The sequence below is a fragment of the Nomascus leucogenys genome, chromosome 22a (assembly GCF_006542625.1).
Source record: "Nomascus leucogenys isolate Asia chromosome 22a, Asia_NLE_v1, whole genome shotgun sequence".
Classification (NCBI taxonomy): Eukaryota; Metazoa; Chordata; class Mammalia; order Primates; family Hylobatidae; genus Nomascus; species Nomascus leucogenys.
The window spans coordinates 51,978,431-51,998,983 of record NC_044402.1 but is presented as its reverse complement, the minus strand read 5'-3'; the positions used below and the strand labels follow the sequence as shown (position 1 = coordinate 51,998,983).

Sequence of the window (20,553 nt, the reverse complement as noted above, 5' to 3'; positions counted from 1 at the left end):
GAAGAATCTTGGACTCAGGCGTGGGCAGCTGGATGCCTGGGTTCCTTAGGCTTCTTCCAGGTAGTGTAGTTGCCTCTTTCTCTGTTGTGAAAGAGCTGCAGGGGCTTTTATAGCTTCACATGGTCTGGGGAGGGGTGGGGCAGTTGACCTGATAGTCTGTCAACTACAGGCAGGTGACAGAACGATACCAAGCCTGGGAAGGAATAGAGCGGGGGTCAAGAGGAAGGTGAGAAAGGAGAATGACATGATCACACTAGGCAGGGTGCTGGGCTGGGTTGCAGCAGGAAGTAGAATGGGTTAAGGAGATCATGGTTGTCAGAGTGGAAGGGACCCACCCTTTGAAGCAGGGACTGGGTTAGAAACCTGTTCCAGCTCAAGAATTTGTTTTCTTGTCAGGAAGTCCTGTGGGCCTGCTTTAGCATGAAAGAAGCCCTAATGAGCTGAGCCAAGAGGGTAGGACCTCACATCTCTACAGCAGACAGTAATAGGGGACCCAAAAGAGACCAGTAACTAGGACTCTGGACTCCTGGGTTATGGGCAGAAGACAAATGGAGTGTTGCTGAGTATGCAGTAGGCACTCAACAATGCACACTGAAGGAACAGGGGAAGAGAGATCCAGAAGACATAATGAAGAGAGAGAATGAAAACATGTTTGGGGTCTCTGGGGCATGGGAAGTGAGGGTGTGGGAGAGTATTGAATACGTCCCCTGTCAGACTCATGGCAGGAGAAGGAGGGTAGGGTCTCCTTCTGACCCTCCACCATAGGAGCTCCCGTCTGTTTTGTTTTCGTTTTCAGAGGGCTCTATAGGAGCCTTTCCACCCTGAGATCCTTCTGATGTGCCTTCGCCTCAGTTCCAAGGAAGCATCTCTCAGGAGAGTACACGCCGCAGGGAGAGACACAGTGCCATATCGGGACACAAGTCTGATGGGAGGAGGGAGATCAACAGTCCAAGTCCTGGAGGAGCCTTGAATTTGGTCTGGACACTTGGATATGGCCAGCAGAGAGGAAACAGTCAGCTAAAAGACCGTGACTGAAGAGACCCAAATGAGCAGAGGGTTTGGGGAGGTCTGAGACGGCATCTGTGACCAGGCTGATGGGGTTCCAATATACAGTCTGTATTTTCTGTCTTAGTCCATTGGTGTTGCTATAAAGGAATCCCTGACTTTGGGTGACATAGAGAAAAGAGGCTTATTTGGCTCACGGTTCTGCAGGCTGTACGAGAAGCGTGGCACCAACATCTGCACTGGTGAGGGCTTCAAAAAGCTTCCACTCATGACCAAAGGAGAAGGGGAGCTGGTTTGCACAGATTATATAGCGAGAGAGAGGAAGCTGGAAAGAAGGAATGGAGGAGGTGACAGGATCTTTTCAATAACCAGTTCTTGTGGGAACTAAGAATGAGAACTCACTGGTTTGAGAATGGCACCGAGCTGTTCATGAGGGATCTGTTTCAACCACCCAAACTCCTCCCACCAGGCTCCACCTCCAACATTGGGAATCAGATTTCAACATGAGACTTGGCAGGGTCTAACAACCATACCCAAACCATTGCAATGACCAAAGTGAGTTGTCTGCATTTCCCCCAACAATGACGAGAAGCTTCCTGGAAGACACAGTCTCTCAGATAGTTTATTTGTAGGCGAACGAGCTTTCCTGACATGCAAGTTCTGTTAGAAGGAAGCTGGCAAGCAGGAGGTGGCTGAAGACATGAAGGAGCTCTGAATGAGTGAGATGGAGAAGCAGAAAGCGTCAGCGGTGTGCTGGGAAACGCTCAGAAGTGAGTCTGCCTAGTGGCTGTGATGGGAAGTTCCAGAGGCTCAGGTATGCGGGAACGCTCAGTGGCAGTTTGGGTCCCGGACTCCCAGCAATCCTTCTGATGTGCCAGTATTCTGCAGCTGAAAAGCCAATAGCACTCTAAGAATTTTCTTCTTCCAGAATTATTTAGAAACAGAGATCCTAGATTCAAGTCCAAATTTCACCTTTTAGAGGCTACTCTGAAAATTGTAGCATGCATACTTATCGGAGCCTAATGTAATTAATACCTTTACTCGCTATCAAAATAATACAAAGACCTCAGAACATTTTAATTCATATTGCCCATCTCCCAAATCATACCCTAATATCATCAAGTATTTTAATTTCATCTTGTTTTTTAACTTCATGAAAGATTATTGTAAAAAAAAAGGTTATTGTTGTCTGCTTACACACCCTCAGCCTGAACACAATCACACAGCCACGTTAAGCTGCAAGAGAAACTGAGAAAGACTGTCTGTAGCTGGGTAGATGTGTGCTCAGCTGACACTTGAGAGTTCTGTTGCTAAAGATGGAGAATGGGTGTTAGCAGACAACCATAAAGCCGTGACATGATCCAGCAACCCCACTGCTAAGTAGGTACCCAAAAGAAAGGAAATCAGCATATCAAAGAGATATCCGCACTCTAACGTTTGTTGCAGCACTGTTTGCAATAGCTAGGATTTGGAAGTGTCTATTAACGGATGAATGAATAAAGAAAGCATGGTACAGGCCGGGCACAGTGACTCACGCACCTGTAATCCCAGCACTTCGGGAGGCCAAGGTGGGTAGATCATGAGGTCAGGAGTTCGAGACCAGCCTGGCCAACATGGCGAAATCCCCTCTCTACTAAAAATACAAAAATTAGCCCGGTGTTGTGGCGGGCACCTGTAATCCCAGCTACTCGAGAGGCTCGGGAGGCTGAGGCAGGAGAATCACTTGAACCCAGGAGGCGGAGGTTGCAGTGAGCCAAGATCGTACCATTGCACTCCAGCCTGGGCGACAGAGGGAGACTCCATCTCAAAAAAAAAAAAAAAAAAAGGGCCAGGCACGGTGGCTCATGCCTGTAATCCCAGCACTTTGGGAGGCAGAGGCAGGAGGATCATGATGTCAGGAGTTCGAGACCAGCCTGGCCAGCATGGTGAAACCCCGTCTCCACTAAAAATACAAAAAATAGCTGGGTGTGGTGGCAGGCACCTGTAATCCCAGCTACTCAGGAGGCTGAGGCAGGAGAATTGCTTGCACCTGGGAGGCAGAGGTTGTAGCGAGCCAAGATCGAGCCACTGCACTCCAGCCTGGGTGACGAGCAAGACTCCATCTTGGAAAAGAAAAGAAAAGAAAAGAGGAGGGGAGGGGAAGGGAGGGGAGAGGAGGGGAGGGGAGGGGAGGGGAGAGGAGAGGAGAGGAGAGGAGAGGCAAGAAAAGAAAATGCGGTACATATACATAGTGGAGCATCATTCAGCCATAAAGAAAGAATGAGACCCAGTCATTTGCAACAACATGGCTGGACATGGAGATCATTATGTTAAGTGAAATAAGCCCAGCACAGAAAGACAAACATTGCATGTTCTCATTTATTTGTGGGATCTAAAAATCAAAAACAATTGAACTCATGGACACAGAGGCTAGAAGGATGGTTACCAGAGGCTGGGAAAGGTAGTGGGAGGATTGGGGGAGGTAGAGATGGTTAATGAATGAATTAATTAAATGAATTAAATTAATTTAAAAAACAAATGAATTAAAAAGAATGAATAAGACCTACTCTTTGATAGCACAACAGGGTAACTATAGTCAATAATAACTTAATTGTATGTATTAAAATAACATAAAGAGTGTAATTGGATTTTTTGTAACTCAAAGGATAAATGCTTGAGGGGATAGATACCCCATTCTCCACGATGTGCTGATTTCACATTGCATACCTGTATCAAAACATCTCATGTACCCCATAAATATATACACCTACTATGTACCACAAAAAGTAAAAATAAAAAAAATTAAAAATAAAACCATGACATACGTTTAAACCTACTTACCTTATATTCTGTATTTAAGAATTTCAATACCTAAAGTCTTCGAGGATCTGATACTGCTGTCTAGTTTTTTGGTTTTGTTTCCTTCCTTGCTGGTTTTCACTCATGGTATCTGTTTTCACTTATGATTTGAGAATCATGACTATAAATTTATTTTTCTTGGAATGTTATCTGTCGAGGTCAAGGCTGCAGTGGCACTAGCATAGCTCACTGCAGCCTCGACCTGGGCTCAGGAAATCCTACTGCCTCAGCCTCCCAAATTTCTGGAATTACAGATTAATGTACGATCTTTCACAGAGAATTTGCATGTTTTTTCCAAGCATATGGAGTCATTACCATTTGAGGATTATTTTATTATTATATTTTTAATTAAAAAATTTTATTGACATTGTTACTATACATACTTATGGGGTACAATTTAATGTTTTAATACATATATATGCTGTATAATTTGAGGATTATTTTAAATTAAACTATAGGATTGCGGTCTTTTGAATTACCTAGACTGCATAATTTGTGGCTACAAACCATGTAAGTAAGGTATTGTTGGTTGTTGTGGTTGCAATTTATTTCTCAAGGGATACTCCCTCTACCCTCCTCTGCACCAAATTTAGAGACAGGCAATTTTGCTTACATTTCCTTAGAGGAGGGGCAGGTTTATTTTTAGTTAACATTCTCACTGAAAGTTACAGATTTATGTGATCCCTCCCCACCCCTGACCTTGGGCTGATCCAACTGAAGCTGTAATACCCGAAGCTTAAGTTCTTTGGGTTTCGCAAAAGTTGGCTTCAGTACTTCCCTTACCTCCTGGGTCCTATTTAGTCTTTAATTTTAGCATTCCATACTTTCATGCCAATTCACTGACTCTTTTAAGAAGATTTTGAAGTCCATAACTTAGCTTTGCAGTGTATTTTCAGTCAGGGCACATAGTCCATTATATAGCAAGAAGTTTAAGTCATCATTGGATTGTTTTGAGAAATAAATGGTGATGCATTTACAGGCACTAGCGTAGTGTTTGGCACTTAATAAGCATGCAATAATAAAGGACAAAGGGAAAATAAAAAAGACAAACATAAATACATAAATACATAGATGCCAGGTGTATTTTGAAATTTTAATTTGTAGCACTGTCCCAGTAAATTTCTTCTAACTTATCACATAGCATTTGAAAGAGGCAAAGAAGTAGGGAAGGAGACTCTTCCCAAAGATGAAGAACTGGAGGGCACTGAGTGAGTCTAAGAGGGTTTTCTGATCTACTCAGTTTGTACAGTTTGAAGTTACAAATCCAAATGAAGAAAGTCGTGTAATTACAAATTCTCAGGTGAAATTTTTTACCTCCTCCATTATTATAAACTGCAATAATCTTATTCTTCCTCCTACTGGTCAGGTTCCATCCTGAGGAAACGATAGAAAGCCAAAGCCTAAAGAGTTCTGACTTGTGTGTTGAGAGATCAAAGAGAAATTGTTCTGAGCTTGATCATCGTGACCCCTCCTCCCCACAAGAGTTGGAACCATGTTTAAGCTCAGGGGATATTTTCACTTGAGCTCACACCCAAACCTGATGAGGCTGCAGGTCTCCTCCAGAGCCACTCCCTATTTTTCTGGCTGTCTCATTGGCCAAACCCTCTGTGCTCTTTTCTCTGGTTCTTTTCTTGATCTTGATCATGACCATCTCTATGGCCAATTCTTTGGAGACCTCAGGGAAGCCCATCCTGACCCATTTTATGGTCACTACCTTCTCCATCATCCCCCTTCTTCCCCAAGATTTTCTTTTCCATAGCACCTTCCATTATCCAGTTTATGTCCACACTCTCCTCTTCTTTGGTGACCTCCTCTGTGATGCATTTCATGGTTATTGCTGTAGCCTCCTCCAAGTCCACAATGCCCGCCATGATTCACTCCACAGTCATCTCTATGGCTGTGGCTCAGTTCATAGTCCATGCCATGTCCAAAGCCATGTGTTCCTGCGTGTCCCATCTCAAGTCCCCCTCCATGAATGACTGCATTTCACAGGCTGTGGAATGTCCCAGAGCCCAGAACTGAGTCCAGGTATAGACCAAGGCCAAGGCTGTGGTCATGGAGGTTATAAATGCCTCTATTTGTCAGGGTAAAGAAAGATCCTTCTAAAAGAGAAAAGAGAAAAATATATATATTAGTAGTTAACTCCTTTTCTTCCTTATCATTAAACCTTCTTGGATTATCAAAACTCATAAATTTTCACTTTTCAATATTGTCTATTTTCTCATCAAGTCTTCCTGTGTGTGTGTGTGGATGATATTTAGGACTCTCTTCCTATCATTTATTTATTTCTTGGAGAAAACAGTCTTCCTAATTAGCATACTTATACCTTGGTAGGGATCTATGCTGCTCAACTTTCAAGACAAGGTAAGTCTGGGCATGGTGTCTCATACCTGTAATCCCAAAACTTTTGGAGGCTGAGGTAGGCGGATTGCTTGAGCCCAGGCATTCCAGAGACCAGCCTGAGCAACATGGTGAAACCCCATCTCTACAAAAAAAAAAAAAAAAGAGAGAGAGACAAGGTAAATTCACATCCTGTACCTGGAAGTAGAGTCAGCTAGGAGTAGGGCGTCTTTTATTGTGTTAATCAACCAAAAAGGTTACCTGTCTATGAGGTCAGGTGAAAACAAATAAAAGTTCATAAGGCCAAGTACAGTGGCTCATGCCAGTAATCCTAGTACTTTCGGAGGCCAAGGCGAGAGAATCACTTGAACCCAGGAGATAGAAGCTGCAGTGAGCCAAGATGGCACCACTAGACTCCAGCCTGGGTGACAGAGCGAGACCCCATCCAAAAATTAAAGTGGAATTTTTTTTTTAAAGTTCATAAAATAGAAGCTAGAACAGTGTTTACCTTTGATGGAGTGGGTATTATCTGGGAAGGGCTACAAAATAAACTACTCAGATGGTAGAAATATTCCATATTCTAAGTTGGGTAATGGTTATACAAGTGTTTAAACATTTTAAAATTAATCAAGCTGTACAAATAATATTTGTGTACTTTTGTAAGTTATAGTTCAAAATTTTTCCATCTGTGAACAGTATTTTTTTTTCAATTAATATTGTTCTTTTTATTTTTTTTTATTTCTTGAGACAGAGTCTTGCTCTGCTACCCAAGCTGGAGAGCAGTGGCATGATCTCGGCTCACTGCAACCTCTGCCTGCCAGGTTCAAGCAATTCTCCTGCCTCATCCTCCAGAGTAGCTGGGATTACATGCCTGAGTCACCACGCCCTACTAATTTTTGTATTTTTGGTAGAGATGGGGTTTCCCCATGTTGGCCAGGCTGGTCTTGAACTTCTGACCTCAGATGATCCACCCGCCTCAGCCTCCCAAAGTGCTGAGGTTACAGGCGTGAGCCACTGCGCCCGGCTGTCTTTTTATTTTTAAGTGTAATTTAACTTTTAACCTTTCTCCCAACTGTATTAAGTTGATACGTGAGACATATATTTGGACTTCTACCCATTTCCTGGCATGCAGCTCCTAAAATCCTTAGATACTGAAAACTGATTTTTTTTTTTTTTGTATGTGAATGAGTCAACTGTTGGCTACAGGATGGGGGCTAATCACCAGAAAGACCAAGGCACCACCCCTTAACCCTTAACCTCCAGGAAGGAGAGGGGACTGAAGGTTAAGTTGATTACCAGTGGCCATGGTTTAATCAAGTATACCTACATAATGAAGCCTCCGTAAAAACCCCGAAGGCCAGGGCTCAGAGAACATATGGAAGTTCCTGGAGGGTGGGATGCTGGGGAGGGCATGGAAGCTCCCTGCTCTTTCTCCCTCTACGCCTCTTCACCTGTATCCTATGTAATATCCTTTGTAATAGACCAGTAAAGGTGTTTCCCTGAGTTCAGTGAGCCACTCCTGCAAATTAATCGAAACCAAACAGGAGTAGCCAACTCCAACTTGCTCCAGTTGGTCAGAAGTTCCAGAGGCCTGGACTTGCAGCCTGTGGGAAGGAGGGGTTGGTGTTGAGGGACTGTGCGCTCAGTCTGTGGATCTGATGCTATCTCCAGGCAGGCAGTGCCAGCACTGAATCGGAGGACACTGAGCTGGTGTCTGCTGCAGAATTGATTGCTTGCTTAGTGTGGGAAGAACTTCCCCTCTTAATTTGGTCACAGAAGTGTTTTGTGTTGGTGGTGGTGTGAGAGCAGAGGAAACAGTTTGTGTTTTTCCCACTTTCAAAGCTGGTGAATAAATATTGCATATACTTATGGTGTACAACGTGACGTTTTGATATATGTATATATTTTGAAATTATTAAATCAAATTAATTAACATATCTATTGCCTTGCATACTTATTCTTTATTGGTAAGAATTACACGTCAATTTTTAAAGAAAAATAAAAATAAGAGAGAGCCCACAAAGAGCTAAAGGTTGGAGAACTATCTAAAAAACTCTGTGGGCCAGGTGCGGTGGCTCACGCCTGTAATCACAACACTTTGGGAGGCCGAGGTGGGCTGATCATGAGGTCAGCAGTTCCAGAGCAGCCTGCCCAACATGGTGACACCCCATCTCTACTAAAAATACAAAAAATTAGCTGGGCACGGTGGCACATGCCTGTAATCCCAGGTACTCAGGAGGCTGAGGCAGGAGAATTGCTTGAACCCGGGAGGTGGAGGTTGCAGTGAGCCGATATCACGCCATTGCACTCCAGCCTGGGTGACAGGGTGAGGCTTCGGCTCAAAAAAGCAAACACACACTGTGGCTAAGAACACAGGCTCTCCTGCCAAGCAGACCAGAATTAGAGCCTAGCTCTGCATGGCCTTGTCCTGTGGTCTTCAGCAAATTACTTATGTCTCTGCCTGCAGTTTTCTAGTCTGTAAATGGGATAATAGGAGTACGCACTCCCAAGGGTGGCCGAGCAGAGCAAAGAAGAGATGATGCTCTCTAAGCACTCTGGGCCCTGGACCTCATACCTAGTAGATAGTTAATAAAATGCTAGTTACTAATATTACATCTTTATCTTAAATATTTAGGGGGTTACTCATGGCTGGTGAGTCACATATTGTTCTTCCCTTAGGGAGGGGTCAGAGACTCTGAAATAAGAAACTCAGGTAAGTTGATTGTAAATTACGTTAACTGTTTGTGGCTTGTGGGAATTTCTCATTTATGTATTGTGTACTCACTCTGGCCCATCCTACAAATTTATAAGACCACGTACAGGAATACATAAAGCCAAAATGGGAAAATACAAATGTTCTATTTCTTAAAATAGACAAGAAAAATACATTTGAATAGAAGATTAAGACCAGGATGGACAATAGAACGCAGTCTGCTGCTGGCCAGTGGCTGTCACACCGGCACCGAGAACTGCGGAGGGCTGGGGCCTCTGGAACGTCAAATCCTCCCCTACACCAGGGGGAGCATTTCCACGATCTCCATTCTCCAGAAGGACATTTCTTCATCAACTTCTCTTAGTATCTAATGAAGAGTTTTGAAATTTCCAACCTATTTGAGTTGTGCTAAGAGGTACCTAGAAAAGTGAATTTGTTTCCACTTGGGTAAAATCATAAAGCCATGAGGTGGGGGGTGCCCCACTCTCACCCTGGAAGGAGCTTATGATTTTATCTATCTTGAAAGTGAAAAACCTGTTGAGGACCTAAATGTTCATCACTTTCCAAAGATGCTTTTTCTAGTGTTACAGTTCCCAGCTATTTTATGACACATTTTCCATCATATTCTCAATGCTCTGCTATTCATACCCAGACACTTTCCTCTCACGTGGGACCCCCTTCCTCTTCGTCTTCCTTCTTCTTCTTCTTCTTCTTCTTCTTCTTCTTCTTCTTCTTCTTCTTCTTCTTCTTCTTCTTCTTCTTCTTCTTCTTCCTTCTTCTTCTTCTTCTTATTCCTCTTCTTCCTCTTCTTCTTCTTCCTCCTCTTCCTCCTCTTCCTCCTCCTCTTCTTCTTCTCCTTCTCCTTCTCCTTCTCCTTCTCCTTCTCCTTCTTCTCCTTCTCCTTCTTCCTCTTCCTCTTCCTCTCCTTCTTCTTCTTCTTCTTCTTCTTCTTCTTCTTCTTCTTCTTCTTCTTCTTCTTCTTTCTTCTTCTTCTTCTTTTTTTCTTGAGATGGAGTTTCGCTCTTGTAGCCCAGGCTTGAGTGCAGTGGTGCAATCTCGGCTCACTACAACCTCCGTCTCAGGGGTTCAAGAAGTTCTCCTGCCTCAGCCTCCCGAATAGCTGGGATTACAGGTGCCTACCGCCACACTGGCTAATTTTTGTATTTTTAGTAGAGATGGGATTTCACCATTTTGGTCAGGCTTCTCTCGAACTCCTGACCTCAGGTGATCCTCCCGCCTCGGCTTCCCAAAGTGCTGGGATTACAGGTGTGAGCCACCACCCCCGGCTTCTTCTTCTTCTCCTTCTCCTTCTTCTTTTCTCCTTCTCCTTCTTTTTTTTTTCTTCCTGCTATATCTATCACTTATATTTTCTGTCTTTCTCCTTCTCCCTGGTCTATGTGAGACAGTAAAAATCAGACTGCGAAAGTAGCAGTCGGCCGCTGTCCATCAGGAGGTAGATGCATGACAGCATAGTTGGAGCAAGCTGTGAGAGGCACTGAGAGGAATATTTTACCCCAGGGCACACTGCGGCTGTGAAGTATCACAGCCCTTACTCACTTCCAGTGACCGACTCACTTGCAGTGATTTAGCCAATGAAAAATTTCATTCTCTAAAATCACAGACCATTACAAATTCGCTGTTTGATTCTAAATCAATAAGAAGGAAATATCCCATTCTTGTGTGGAAACTCTAAGTGACTTTGACACAGAGAAGCAGCCTCCAATTCCAACTGGGGTACAGATAAGGGGTTTCTGAATACAACATTCCACGTTCATTTTAACTGTGTAGTTTCCAAGGAAACTGAATCTATTTCAGTTTCAAGTTGCTGGTGACCCCTTTACAAACAGCCCTGCTTTCTTTGGAGCCTTTTAAAATTCTTTCATTTAAATTTCACCAAAAAATCCACACTTTCCCCCAATACTATAATGACATTTCCCCCAATACTGTAATGACATTTCCATTGTTTGGTGAGAAGCTCCTCAGCTCCCCGGTATACAGCCTCCCACTTTGCAACAAACTGATAAACCTGACTTTCTGGGACTATACATTTGCTCCTGCGCTCTTGGTTGATTTGACTAGGGTACAAGTGACTCTCCATACCCCTCTCCATGCTAATAGCCTAGTGGCCCTTTTTCCGTCAATTCTATTCCTCCTCATGATCTATCTTCTCAGGAAGGCTCTGCCCATTTCCATGCACAGTCACTCACAAGGCAAAACCTCAGTCCTACTGACAATCCAACACCAACCATGACTACAGCCAGGGAAATGAGCACGATGGCCTGGGGCTGTAAAAGTCCACTCAGTTTGATCACATGTTTGGGTGTGTGGCTCATGCTAACTGTGTTTGTGCCCGTGGACACTGGGCCTGTTTACTGGCAGGTGCTGCTGGTTGGCTCACGGGTGGATCCTGTAGTGGTCCTGAAGCCGGGGGCTGAGGTGGTAGATGATGCTCCCATAGTGGATGTACCCAGGTCAGAGGTTTTGAGACTATTCCGGTCACAGGACGGCTGCAGCAGAGGCCGTGGAGTCCATTCCAGGGGCCATGGTGACAGAGGTAGGGGTGGTAGGACTGGTTCCAGGGGTCACACAACATGATGCATTCATAGCAGAGATAATTAAAGGGGAGTGGGAGGGCTTAGAGCAGAGCGGGGTGAATCTAACATGCCTATGGTGAGAGTAGCTCAGGAGAGGGGTGGTGGGGGAGGAGAGAGGGTAGAAAGCCATTCCCCTGTGGCCGTGTCCTCACAATAGAGGTGGGTGTCATACAGAGGAGGAGGTAGAATGTGTCACCTGGTGGAGCTGGTGATGGAGGAGGCAGAAGGTTGAGGAAACGTGACCATGATGGGTACGGAAGTGGAAGATCTATTTGACTTCAGAAGTGGCCACCCAAATAGAAGAGGGCGGGCTTGTATACAAAGTGGCAGGCCCTACTTCTTTTGTGACTGTGATCACTGGGCGTAAGCAGGGAGCTGGAGGAGGAGATGACAGAATTGGATTCACTCATGGGCATGCCAGTGGCCGTGGCTGGGACAGAGGTGACATCATCTACCACACTGTGGTGGTCAGCAAAGGTGGGGTGAGTGTGCTTGGGCAGATGTGGGAGGACCTGACCCAAGTGGAGAAGCCTGCTCACAGGGACAGGAGAGGGTGGGCTCAGACAGGTGCCAGCGAGAATCAACACAGCAGAGGTGGTGGCGGCTTAGGTAGCAATGGGTGTGCCTAGGTTAGAAGTGGTGAAAATAGGATCACAAACAGCACCAGTCACCAGAATAGAGGTGAGTGTGCTCAGAACCAAGAGGATAGAATCAGATGTAACTGGCTTGCTGATGGAAAGTGCCAGAGAATGAACACAATTGTTTGGTCTTAGACTGGAGCAAGGTGATATGATTTGGATTTGTGTCCCTGCCCAAATCTCATGTCGAATTGTAATCTCCAATGTTGGAAGAGGGGTGTATTAGTCAGGGTTCTCTACAGCGACAGAACTGATGGAATATATATAAAGCGGAGTTTATTAAATATTAACTCACACTATCACCAGGCCCCACAATAGGCCGTCTGCAGGCTGAGGAGCAAGGAGAGCCAGTCTGAGTTCCAAAACTGAGGAAGCATCCAGCACGGGAGGAAGATGTAGCCTGGGAGGCTAGGCCAGTCTCTCTTTTCACATTTTTCTGCCTGCTTAAATTCTAGCCATGCTGGCAGCTGATTAGATTGTGCCCACCCAGATTAAGGGTGGGTCTGCCTTTCTGAGGCCACTGACTCAAATGTTAATCTCCTTTGGTAACACCCTCGCAGACACACCCACGATCAATACTTTGTATCCTTCAGTCCAATCAGGTTGACACTCAGTATTAACCATCACAAGTCCACCCCTTGTCAACTTGAACCCATGCGCATCTCCTGAGATCATACAAAATCTTCAAATAAAGACAATAAGAAGGTCATTATTACGCCCAGCATAATACAACTATCCTTCATACAACCGGAAACACACCAATCCCCAACCCATATACTATTACATAAAGTTAGTAATACTTAAATGCTGATGTGAAGTCAATAAATCTTACATCACATAATAAAGGAGAAAGGAAATAAAATGAAGATATTTTCTTAGTACAAGTGTATACATGTACAAACGTGTTTTTAACAAAAGAAGGAGGAAATGCTCATGACAATTACAGTGCTCTTTCTGCAGCTGGTCACGTGGCCGTAGCTAGTATTCTTCTACTACCCATTCTGTATTCCCTTTGCCTTTAGCAAGCATCTCAGCAGGTCATGGTTTTTTCCTGGTGGAGTGACCCAAACTTTCATTCCTGAAGGGTCCGGGTCATTTGTAGTCCTGGTCATTTGTAGTCCTGCCTGGATTGGGCTGTTGTAGTTTCCCATTGACCTTAATCACAGGGCATGGTAATGCTAAGAGACGCCCTGATGGATCTCAAGTATTCTATGCACACTTGTCCTTACCTCCATTGTGGAGTAGTAGACTGACTTCATCAAGAATAGTCTGGGTCAATCACCGCAGCCAACACTGTAACTCCCTTCTTAGCCTGTTGATGTAAAGGTAGAAGGAGCCCAAAGTCTCCAGGTGGCAATTTTAACTTCCAGTTTAATGGAATCATTGTTGTGTCTCCTGGTGGCAGCATTGCTCCCTCTGGAACTAAAACCTCTAGCCAGCAGAATGTAATGTCACAGGAACATGAAGCAAAAATTTTGCTAGTGGATCACTAGGGGTGATGGTGAGTGGTGCCACTTCCACTTCCACCCCTTGCTTCCTGCACCCATGAATGCTGGCTATGGGAGAAACAGTACCATACATTGGACACTGATTCAGAGCATACACAGCCTTCTGGAGAATTTTGCCCCAGCCCTGCAAAGTATTGTCACCTAGTTGATGTTGTAATTGTGACTTCAAAAGGCCATTCCACCGTTCTGTAAATCCAGCTGCTTTAGGATAATGGGGAACATGGTAAGACCAGTAAATTCCATGAGCATGAGCCCACTGCTGCACTTCTTTAGCTGTAAAGTGAGTGCCTTGGTCAGAGGCAATGCTGTGTGGAATACCATGATGGTGGATAAGGCATTCTGTGAGTCCACAGATGGTAGCCTTGGCAGAAGCACTGCATGCAGGATAGGTAAACCCATATCCGGAGTAAGTGTCTATTCCAGTGAGGACAAACCTCTGCCCTTTCCATGATGAAAGAGGTCCAGCCAGTAATCAGCTGGCTGATCACCCTGAGGAATGGTGCTATACTGAGGGTTCAGTGTTGGTCTCTGCTGCGGGCAAATTGGGCATTCAGCGGTGGCCATAGCCAGGTCAGCCTTGGTGAATGGAAGTCCATGTTGCTGAACCCATTCATAACCTCCATCCCTGACACCATGGCCACTTTGTTCATGGGCCTATTGGGCGATGACAGGGTTGGCTGGGGAAAGAGGCTGAATGGTATCCACAGAATGGGTCATTGTATCCACTTGATTATTAAAATCCTCCTCTGCTGAGGTCATCTGTTGGTGAGCACTCACATGAGATACAAGTATCTTCACAGTTTTTGACCACTCAGTCCATCCACATACCTCTTTCCCAAATTTCTTGGTCACCAATTTTCCAGTCATGCTTCTTCCAAGTCCCTGACCACCAGCCAAACCCCTTACTGATTATGCATCAGTAAATAATCACGCATCTGACCATTCTCCTTCCATGCAAAGTGCAGAACCAAGTGCACTGCTTGAAGTTCTGCCCACTGAGAATATTTCCCTCCACCACTGTCCTTCAGGGATGTCCTAGAGAGGGGCTGTAGTGCTGCAACTGTTCACTTTCGGGTAGTGTCTCCATATCATGCAGAACCATCTGTGAACCAGGCCCTAGTCTTCTCTTCCTCTGTCAACTGATCATAGGGAACTCCCCATGAGGTCATCGGTACAGGCTGGGGAAGAGAAAGCAGGGTGACAGGAGTGGAGACCATGGGCATTTGAGCCACTTCCTCATGTAATTTACTTGTGCCTTCAGGAACTGCTCGAGCCCGATCATGTGTATACCACTTATATGTGATGATGGAATGCTGCCGCACACTGACCCACTTTATAGCTAGATGGATTAGAAAGCACCCAGTTCATGATAGGTAGTTCAGGTCACATGATGACTTGATGACCCATAGTCAAATGTTCAGTTTCCACCAAGGCCCAGTAATAGGCCAAGAGCTCTCTCTCAAAAGGAGAGTAGTCACATGCAGAAATGGCAGGGCCTTGTTCCAAAATCCTAGAGGCCTCTGCTGTGATTCACTTATGGGGGCCTGCCAAAGGCTCCAAACAGCATCCCTATCTGCCACTGACACCTCAAGCACCATTGGATCTGCTGGGTCATATGGCCCAAGTAGCAGAGCAGCTTGCAAAGCAGCCTGGACATGTTGCAGAGCCTTCTCCTGTTCTGGATCCCACTCAAAACTGTCAGCCTTTCGGGTGACTCAATAAATGAGCTAGAGTAACACACCCAAATGTGGAATGTGTTGCCTCCAAAATCCAAGTAAGCCCACTAGGCGCTGTAGGAGGGGCCAAATGTAGCAACTTCTTCACCTTAGACAGGATATCTCGACAGGCCCCACATCACTGGACCCCTAGAAATTTTACTGAGGTAGAAGTTCCCTGAATTTTAGTCAGATTTATTTCCCATCCTCAGGCACACAAATATCTCACCAATAAGTCCAGTGTGTTTGCTACTTCTTGCTCACTGGACCCAATCAGCATAATATTATCAATGTAATGGACCAGTATATCTTGCAGAAGCAAAAAGTGATCAAGCTCTCTCCGAATAAGATTATGACACAAAGCTGGAGAGTTGATATACCCCTGAGGTAGGACAGTAAATGTGTATTGCTGGCCTTGCCAGCTGAAGGCAAACTATTTCTGGTGGGCCTATGGACAGGAATGGAGAAGAAGGCATTTGCCAAGTCAATGGCTGCATACCAGGTACCAGGAGATGAGTTAATTTGCTCAAGCAATGAAACAACATCTGGTACAGCAGCTGTAATTGGAGTCACCACTTGGTTAAGCTTACGATAATCCACTGTCCTTCTCCAAGATTCATCTGTCTTCTGCACAGGCCAAATGGGAGAACTGAATGGGGATATGGTGGGAATCACCACCCCTGTGTCTTTCAAGTCCTTGATGGTGGCACTAATCTCCGCAGTCCCTCCTGGGATGTGATTTTTTTTTTTATTTACTATTTTTCTAGGTAGAGGCAGCTCTAATGGCTGCCACTTGGCCTTTCCCACCATAGTAACCCTCACCCTACCAGTCACAGAGCCAATGTAGGGGTTCTGCCAGCTGCTAAGTATATGCCAATTACGCATTCTGGCACTGGGGAAATGATCACAGGATGAGGCCAGGGACCCACTGGACCCACTGTAAGTCAGACCTGGGCTAAAACTCCATTAATTACCTGACTTCCATAAACCCCTACTTTTTTTTTTTTTTTTTTTTTGAGACGGAGTCTCGCTCTGTTGCTCAGGCTGGAGTGCAGTGGCGGATCTCAGCTCACCACAACCTCCACCTCCCGGGTTCAAGCTATTCTCCTGCCTCAGCCTCCCAAGTAGCTGGGACTACATGCGTGTACCACCATACCCAGCTTATTTTTGTATTTTTAATAGAGAGAGGGTTTCACTATGTTCGCCAGGCTGGTCTCGAAGTCCTGACCTTGTGATCCACCCGCCTTGGACTTCCAAAATGCTGGGATTACAGGTATAGGCCACCACACCCGGCCTCATAAGCCCATACTTTAACTGGAGGGCCACAATGATATTTTGGGTCTCCTGAAATCAACGCCAGCTCAGAGCCAGTGTCCAGTAGTCCCCAAAATGTCTAATCATTTCCCTTTCCCCAGTACACAGTTACCCTGGTAAAAGGCCAGAGGTCTTCTTGGGGAAGGATGGGAGAAAGATTCACTGCATAAATTGTTGGTAATGTAGTGGGGTCCTTCCTCAAGGGGACCCAGCCTCCCATTCATTCAAGGGGATCTGGGTCTGTGAACTGGCTCAAGTCTGGAAATTGGTTGAGGGGCCATGATTCTGTTTTTATAATTCAAATTAGTCTTTTGTCCATTCAACCTAGAAGTTCTCTGCTTGTATAAATTAAATAGGAATGCAGTAGGCTTCCTATCAATTTCACTTCTAGGAACACTGTGATTAATTAGCCAATGCCAGAGCTCTGCATGAGTTGGACTCTTCTGATTGCCACTTTTGCCTCTGCTGTCCATTATGGTACCTAAATTAAAATGTGTGTGATCAGAGAAGACATGAGGGTTAGTACCTGACACAACTGTTTTGGTGATGGTCTGAGTAGAAATGTCAGTGACCTTGGTGGGCACAAAAGTGGCAGAGACAGTGGTGGAGGTTGCAGTGGCCCAGAGGCTGTGGTAGAGGCCAAGAAGAGCAATGAGGCCAAAGCGAAGGCTGTGGAGGTCACAGATACTGCTGTGGATGGCGTAGTGGTCTCAGAGCCTGTGGTGGAAGCCATGCTGCTTCCAGACCCTGAAGTGACCTCAGAGGCTGTGCTCGCAGCCATGTTGCTCATGGATACTGTAGTGGAGGCTGTAGTGGTCTCAGAGTCTGTGGGGGAGGCTGTTGTGGGCACAGATACTATTATGGAGGCAGTGGGGGTCTCAGAATCTGTGAGGGAAGCCGTGGAGGTTTCAGTGGCTGTAGTGGTCTCAGATCTTGTAGTGGAGGCTGTGGTGGTCTCAGAGCCCATCATGGACAAAAATCCTGCAGTGTTCTCAGAAGTAATTTTGGAGGTTGTTGTGGGCACAGACACTATTGCGGAGGTAGTGGGGGTCTCGGAGGTTGACGTGGCCTCAAAGGCCATAGTGGAAGCCAGGATGTGGTGGACACAAATATTTTGAAAGAGGATGTGGTGGACTCAGAGGCTGTGGAGAAGGCCTCAGTAGTTTCAGAGGCTGAGGTGGGAGCTATGGTAGGCACAGGGGTTATCATCCAGGCTGTGGGGATCTCAGAATCTTTGCTAGAGGCCAATGTAGTCACAGACTGCAGTGGTTCCTGAGGTTATGATGGAAGCCAGAGTGATCTCAGAGCCTGTGGTGGTTTCAGGGGCTTTGATAAAGACTGCAGTAGGCACAGATATTCTCTTGGAGAGAGTGGTGCTCTTGGAGGCTATGGTAGAGTCCATGGTGGGCACAGACTTGGTCACGGAGTCTATGGTGTTCTGATAGAGTGTGGTGGAGGCTGTGGTGGACACAGACGCTGTAGTGATCTCAGCAGGCATTATGGCGGCTGCGGAGAACCCAGACTGTGTGGTAGTCACAGGAGCTTTGGCGGAGACCATAGCAGTCTCAGAGCCTGTGGTCATGGCTGTGGTCATGGCTGTAGTCGCTTCAGTGGCAGAGGTGGAGGCTGTGGTGGTCTCAGAACCTGTGCTGCTTTCAGAGGCTGTAGCGAAGACTGTGGTGGGCACAGATGATACTGTGTAGCGTTCGGTGTTCTCAGAGCCTGTGGTAGAGGTTGTGGTGGGCGCAGATGCTGTGGTGGTCTCAGCACGTGTTGGAGGGGCTATAGCGGGCACAGACTCTACAGTTGTCCCAGAGGCTTTTGTGGAGATTGTAGTGGTCTCAGAGTGTGCGGTGGAGGCTGTGGGGGTCTCAGAGCCTGCGGTGATTTTAGAGGTTGTGGTGAAGACTGTGGTGGGCAGAGATGTTATTGTAGAGGTCATGGTGGTCTCGGAAGCTGTGGTCATGGTTTTAGAGGCTGTGTTGGGAGCTGTGGAAGTTGTAGATGTTATCACGGAGGGTGTGGTGTTCTTGGGGAGTGTGGTGGACACAGATGCTGTGGTGGTGTCAGTAGGTGTTTTGGTGGCTGTGTGGGGCACAGACTCTGCAGTTATCACAGAGGTTCGAGTGGAGACTGTGGCGTCCTCAGAGGCTGTGACGGCAGCAATGGTAGTTTCAGACATGGTGGCCTCACAGGCTGTTGTGCTCTTAGAGCCTGAGGTGGAAGCTGTGGTGGGCACAGATGTTACTGTGGAAGAAGTGGTGGTGTTAGAGACTGTGGTGAACACCAGGGTGGACTTAAGGGCTGGGATAGAGGCTGTCACTGGCTCGGACACTGCAGTGGAGAACCTCATGGTCTCATAAGCTGTGGAGGAGACTGGGATGGCTGCAGAGCTCATGGTGATCTCAGAGGCTGTGCTGGGGGCTGTGGCTGACACAGACATTGTAGAGGACGTGATGATCTCAGAGGCTGTGCCGGTGGCTGTGCTGCTCTCAGAGCTGGTGGTAGAGGCCACAGTGGCACAGATGCTGTGGTGGAGGGTGTGGTAACCTCAGAGGCTGCAACAATAGTTGTGGTGGCTTCTGAGCCTATGGAGGTCTCAAAGTCCGTGGTGGAGATGGCGATGATCTCAGAGGTTGAGGTACTCTCAGAGCCTGTGGTTGAGGCCATTGTGGACACACACTCCACCATGGTCTCAAAGGCTACGGTGGGCCCTGGGGGCATAGTCCTCCCTGAAAAATATCAATTTTTAGTCAAATACGACACCTACTTTACATTTTTGATATTTAATTAGGAGCATCGTGCATATCTCTTCCTTGTTTCCTTTAAATCAGCAGAACTGCTGGTGTCATTACCTTTTATTTGGAATCATGTATTTTACAGGCTCAGCATTTGCAGTTTTCTCCGGCAGCTAAGGGCCCGGTTGCTGATTCAGCTGTGCTTCTGTAGTGCATGAGTCATTTGATCGATCTGCTTGGCACTTTGTCCTTTCTGCCACAATGTTTTTTGGCACTGTACTTGCCTAGGTGAAATAAAACCTAACCTATGTTAAGCAGGCTCCACATTATCTCTGTGTGTGTTATAACACTAAGGATAGTTGGGTCTCATCAGACTAGGGGAAAGTGTGTTGTTTGAAAACCTCATCCAGGGCCAGGCACAGTGGCTCATGCCTGTAATCCCAACACTTTGGGAGGCCGAGGCAGGCAGATCACCTGAGGTTGGGAGTTCGAGACCAGCCTGACCAACATGGAGAAACCCTGTCTCTACTAAAAATACAAAATTAGCCAGGTGTGCTGGTGCATGCCTGTAATCCCAGCTACTCAGGATGCTGAGGGAGGAGAATCACGTGAACCCAGGAGGCAGAGGTTGCAGTGAGCCGAGATCACGCCATTGCACTCCAGCCTAGGCAATAAGAGCAAAACTCTGTCTCAAAAAAAAAAAAAAAAAGAAAGAGAGAAAACCTCATCCAGGTCATCTGCACTGATCAGAAGAATCCCGTTGTCTGAGTGGAAGTGACAAGGAGGTCATAGGAGGGCAGCTTGAGCAGAGACACTCTGGTGCAAGTCTCCCGTCACTCTTTGGGACATTCAGCACACGATCCCTGCCTGAGGAGAGCCTGTAGGTTCTCATCCACCATCTGAGAGCACCAGGGTGTAAAATTCACAGGAGGCCAGCTTCTTTCCAGCCTCTTCAGGTGGTCAAGGTTGATGAGTTGATGAGTTAGGCAGTTTGTAAAGAGACACAAGGAAATACTAGGGGGAAAAGTCCTTGGGAAGATTTCTTCCGCTCCCCTCCTCTCACCTCCCCCCTCCCTCCCTCCCTCTTTCTTTCTTTCTTTTCTTCCTTCTTTCTTTCTCTCTTTCTTTCTTTCTTTCTTTCTCTTCCTTC

The 20,553-nt window shown here is 46.1% G+C and overlaps 1 protein-coding gene across 1 annotated transcript in view; it reads right to left on the bottom strand.

Moving 5' to 3' along the window:
* The window catches only part of MUC22 (mucin 22), a 64,640-nt gene extending 45,532 nt beyond the window's left edge, over positions 1 to 19,108 (bottom strand). The window contains exons 1-3 of the mRNA XM_004092823.2: positions 18,017 to 19,108; positions 17,730 to 17,937; positions 17,335 to 17,550 (exon numbers count right to left, since the gene is read on the bottom strand). Of these exons, the coding sequence (XP_004092871.2) occupies positions 17,335 to 17,550; positions 17,730 to 17,937; positions 18,017 to 19,108 (1,516 nt within the window). The remainder of the gene's footprint in view (positions 1 to 17,334; positions 17,551 to 17,729; positions 17,938 to 18,016) is intronic.
* Between the last annotated feature and the right edge of the window lie 1,445 nt (positions 19,109 to 20,553).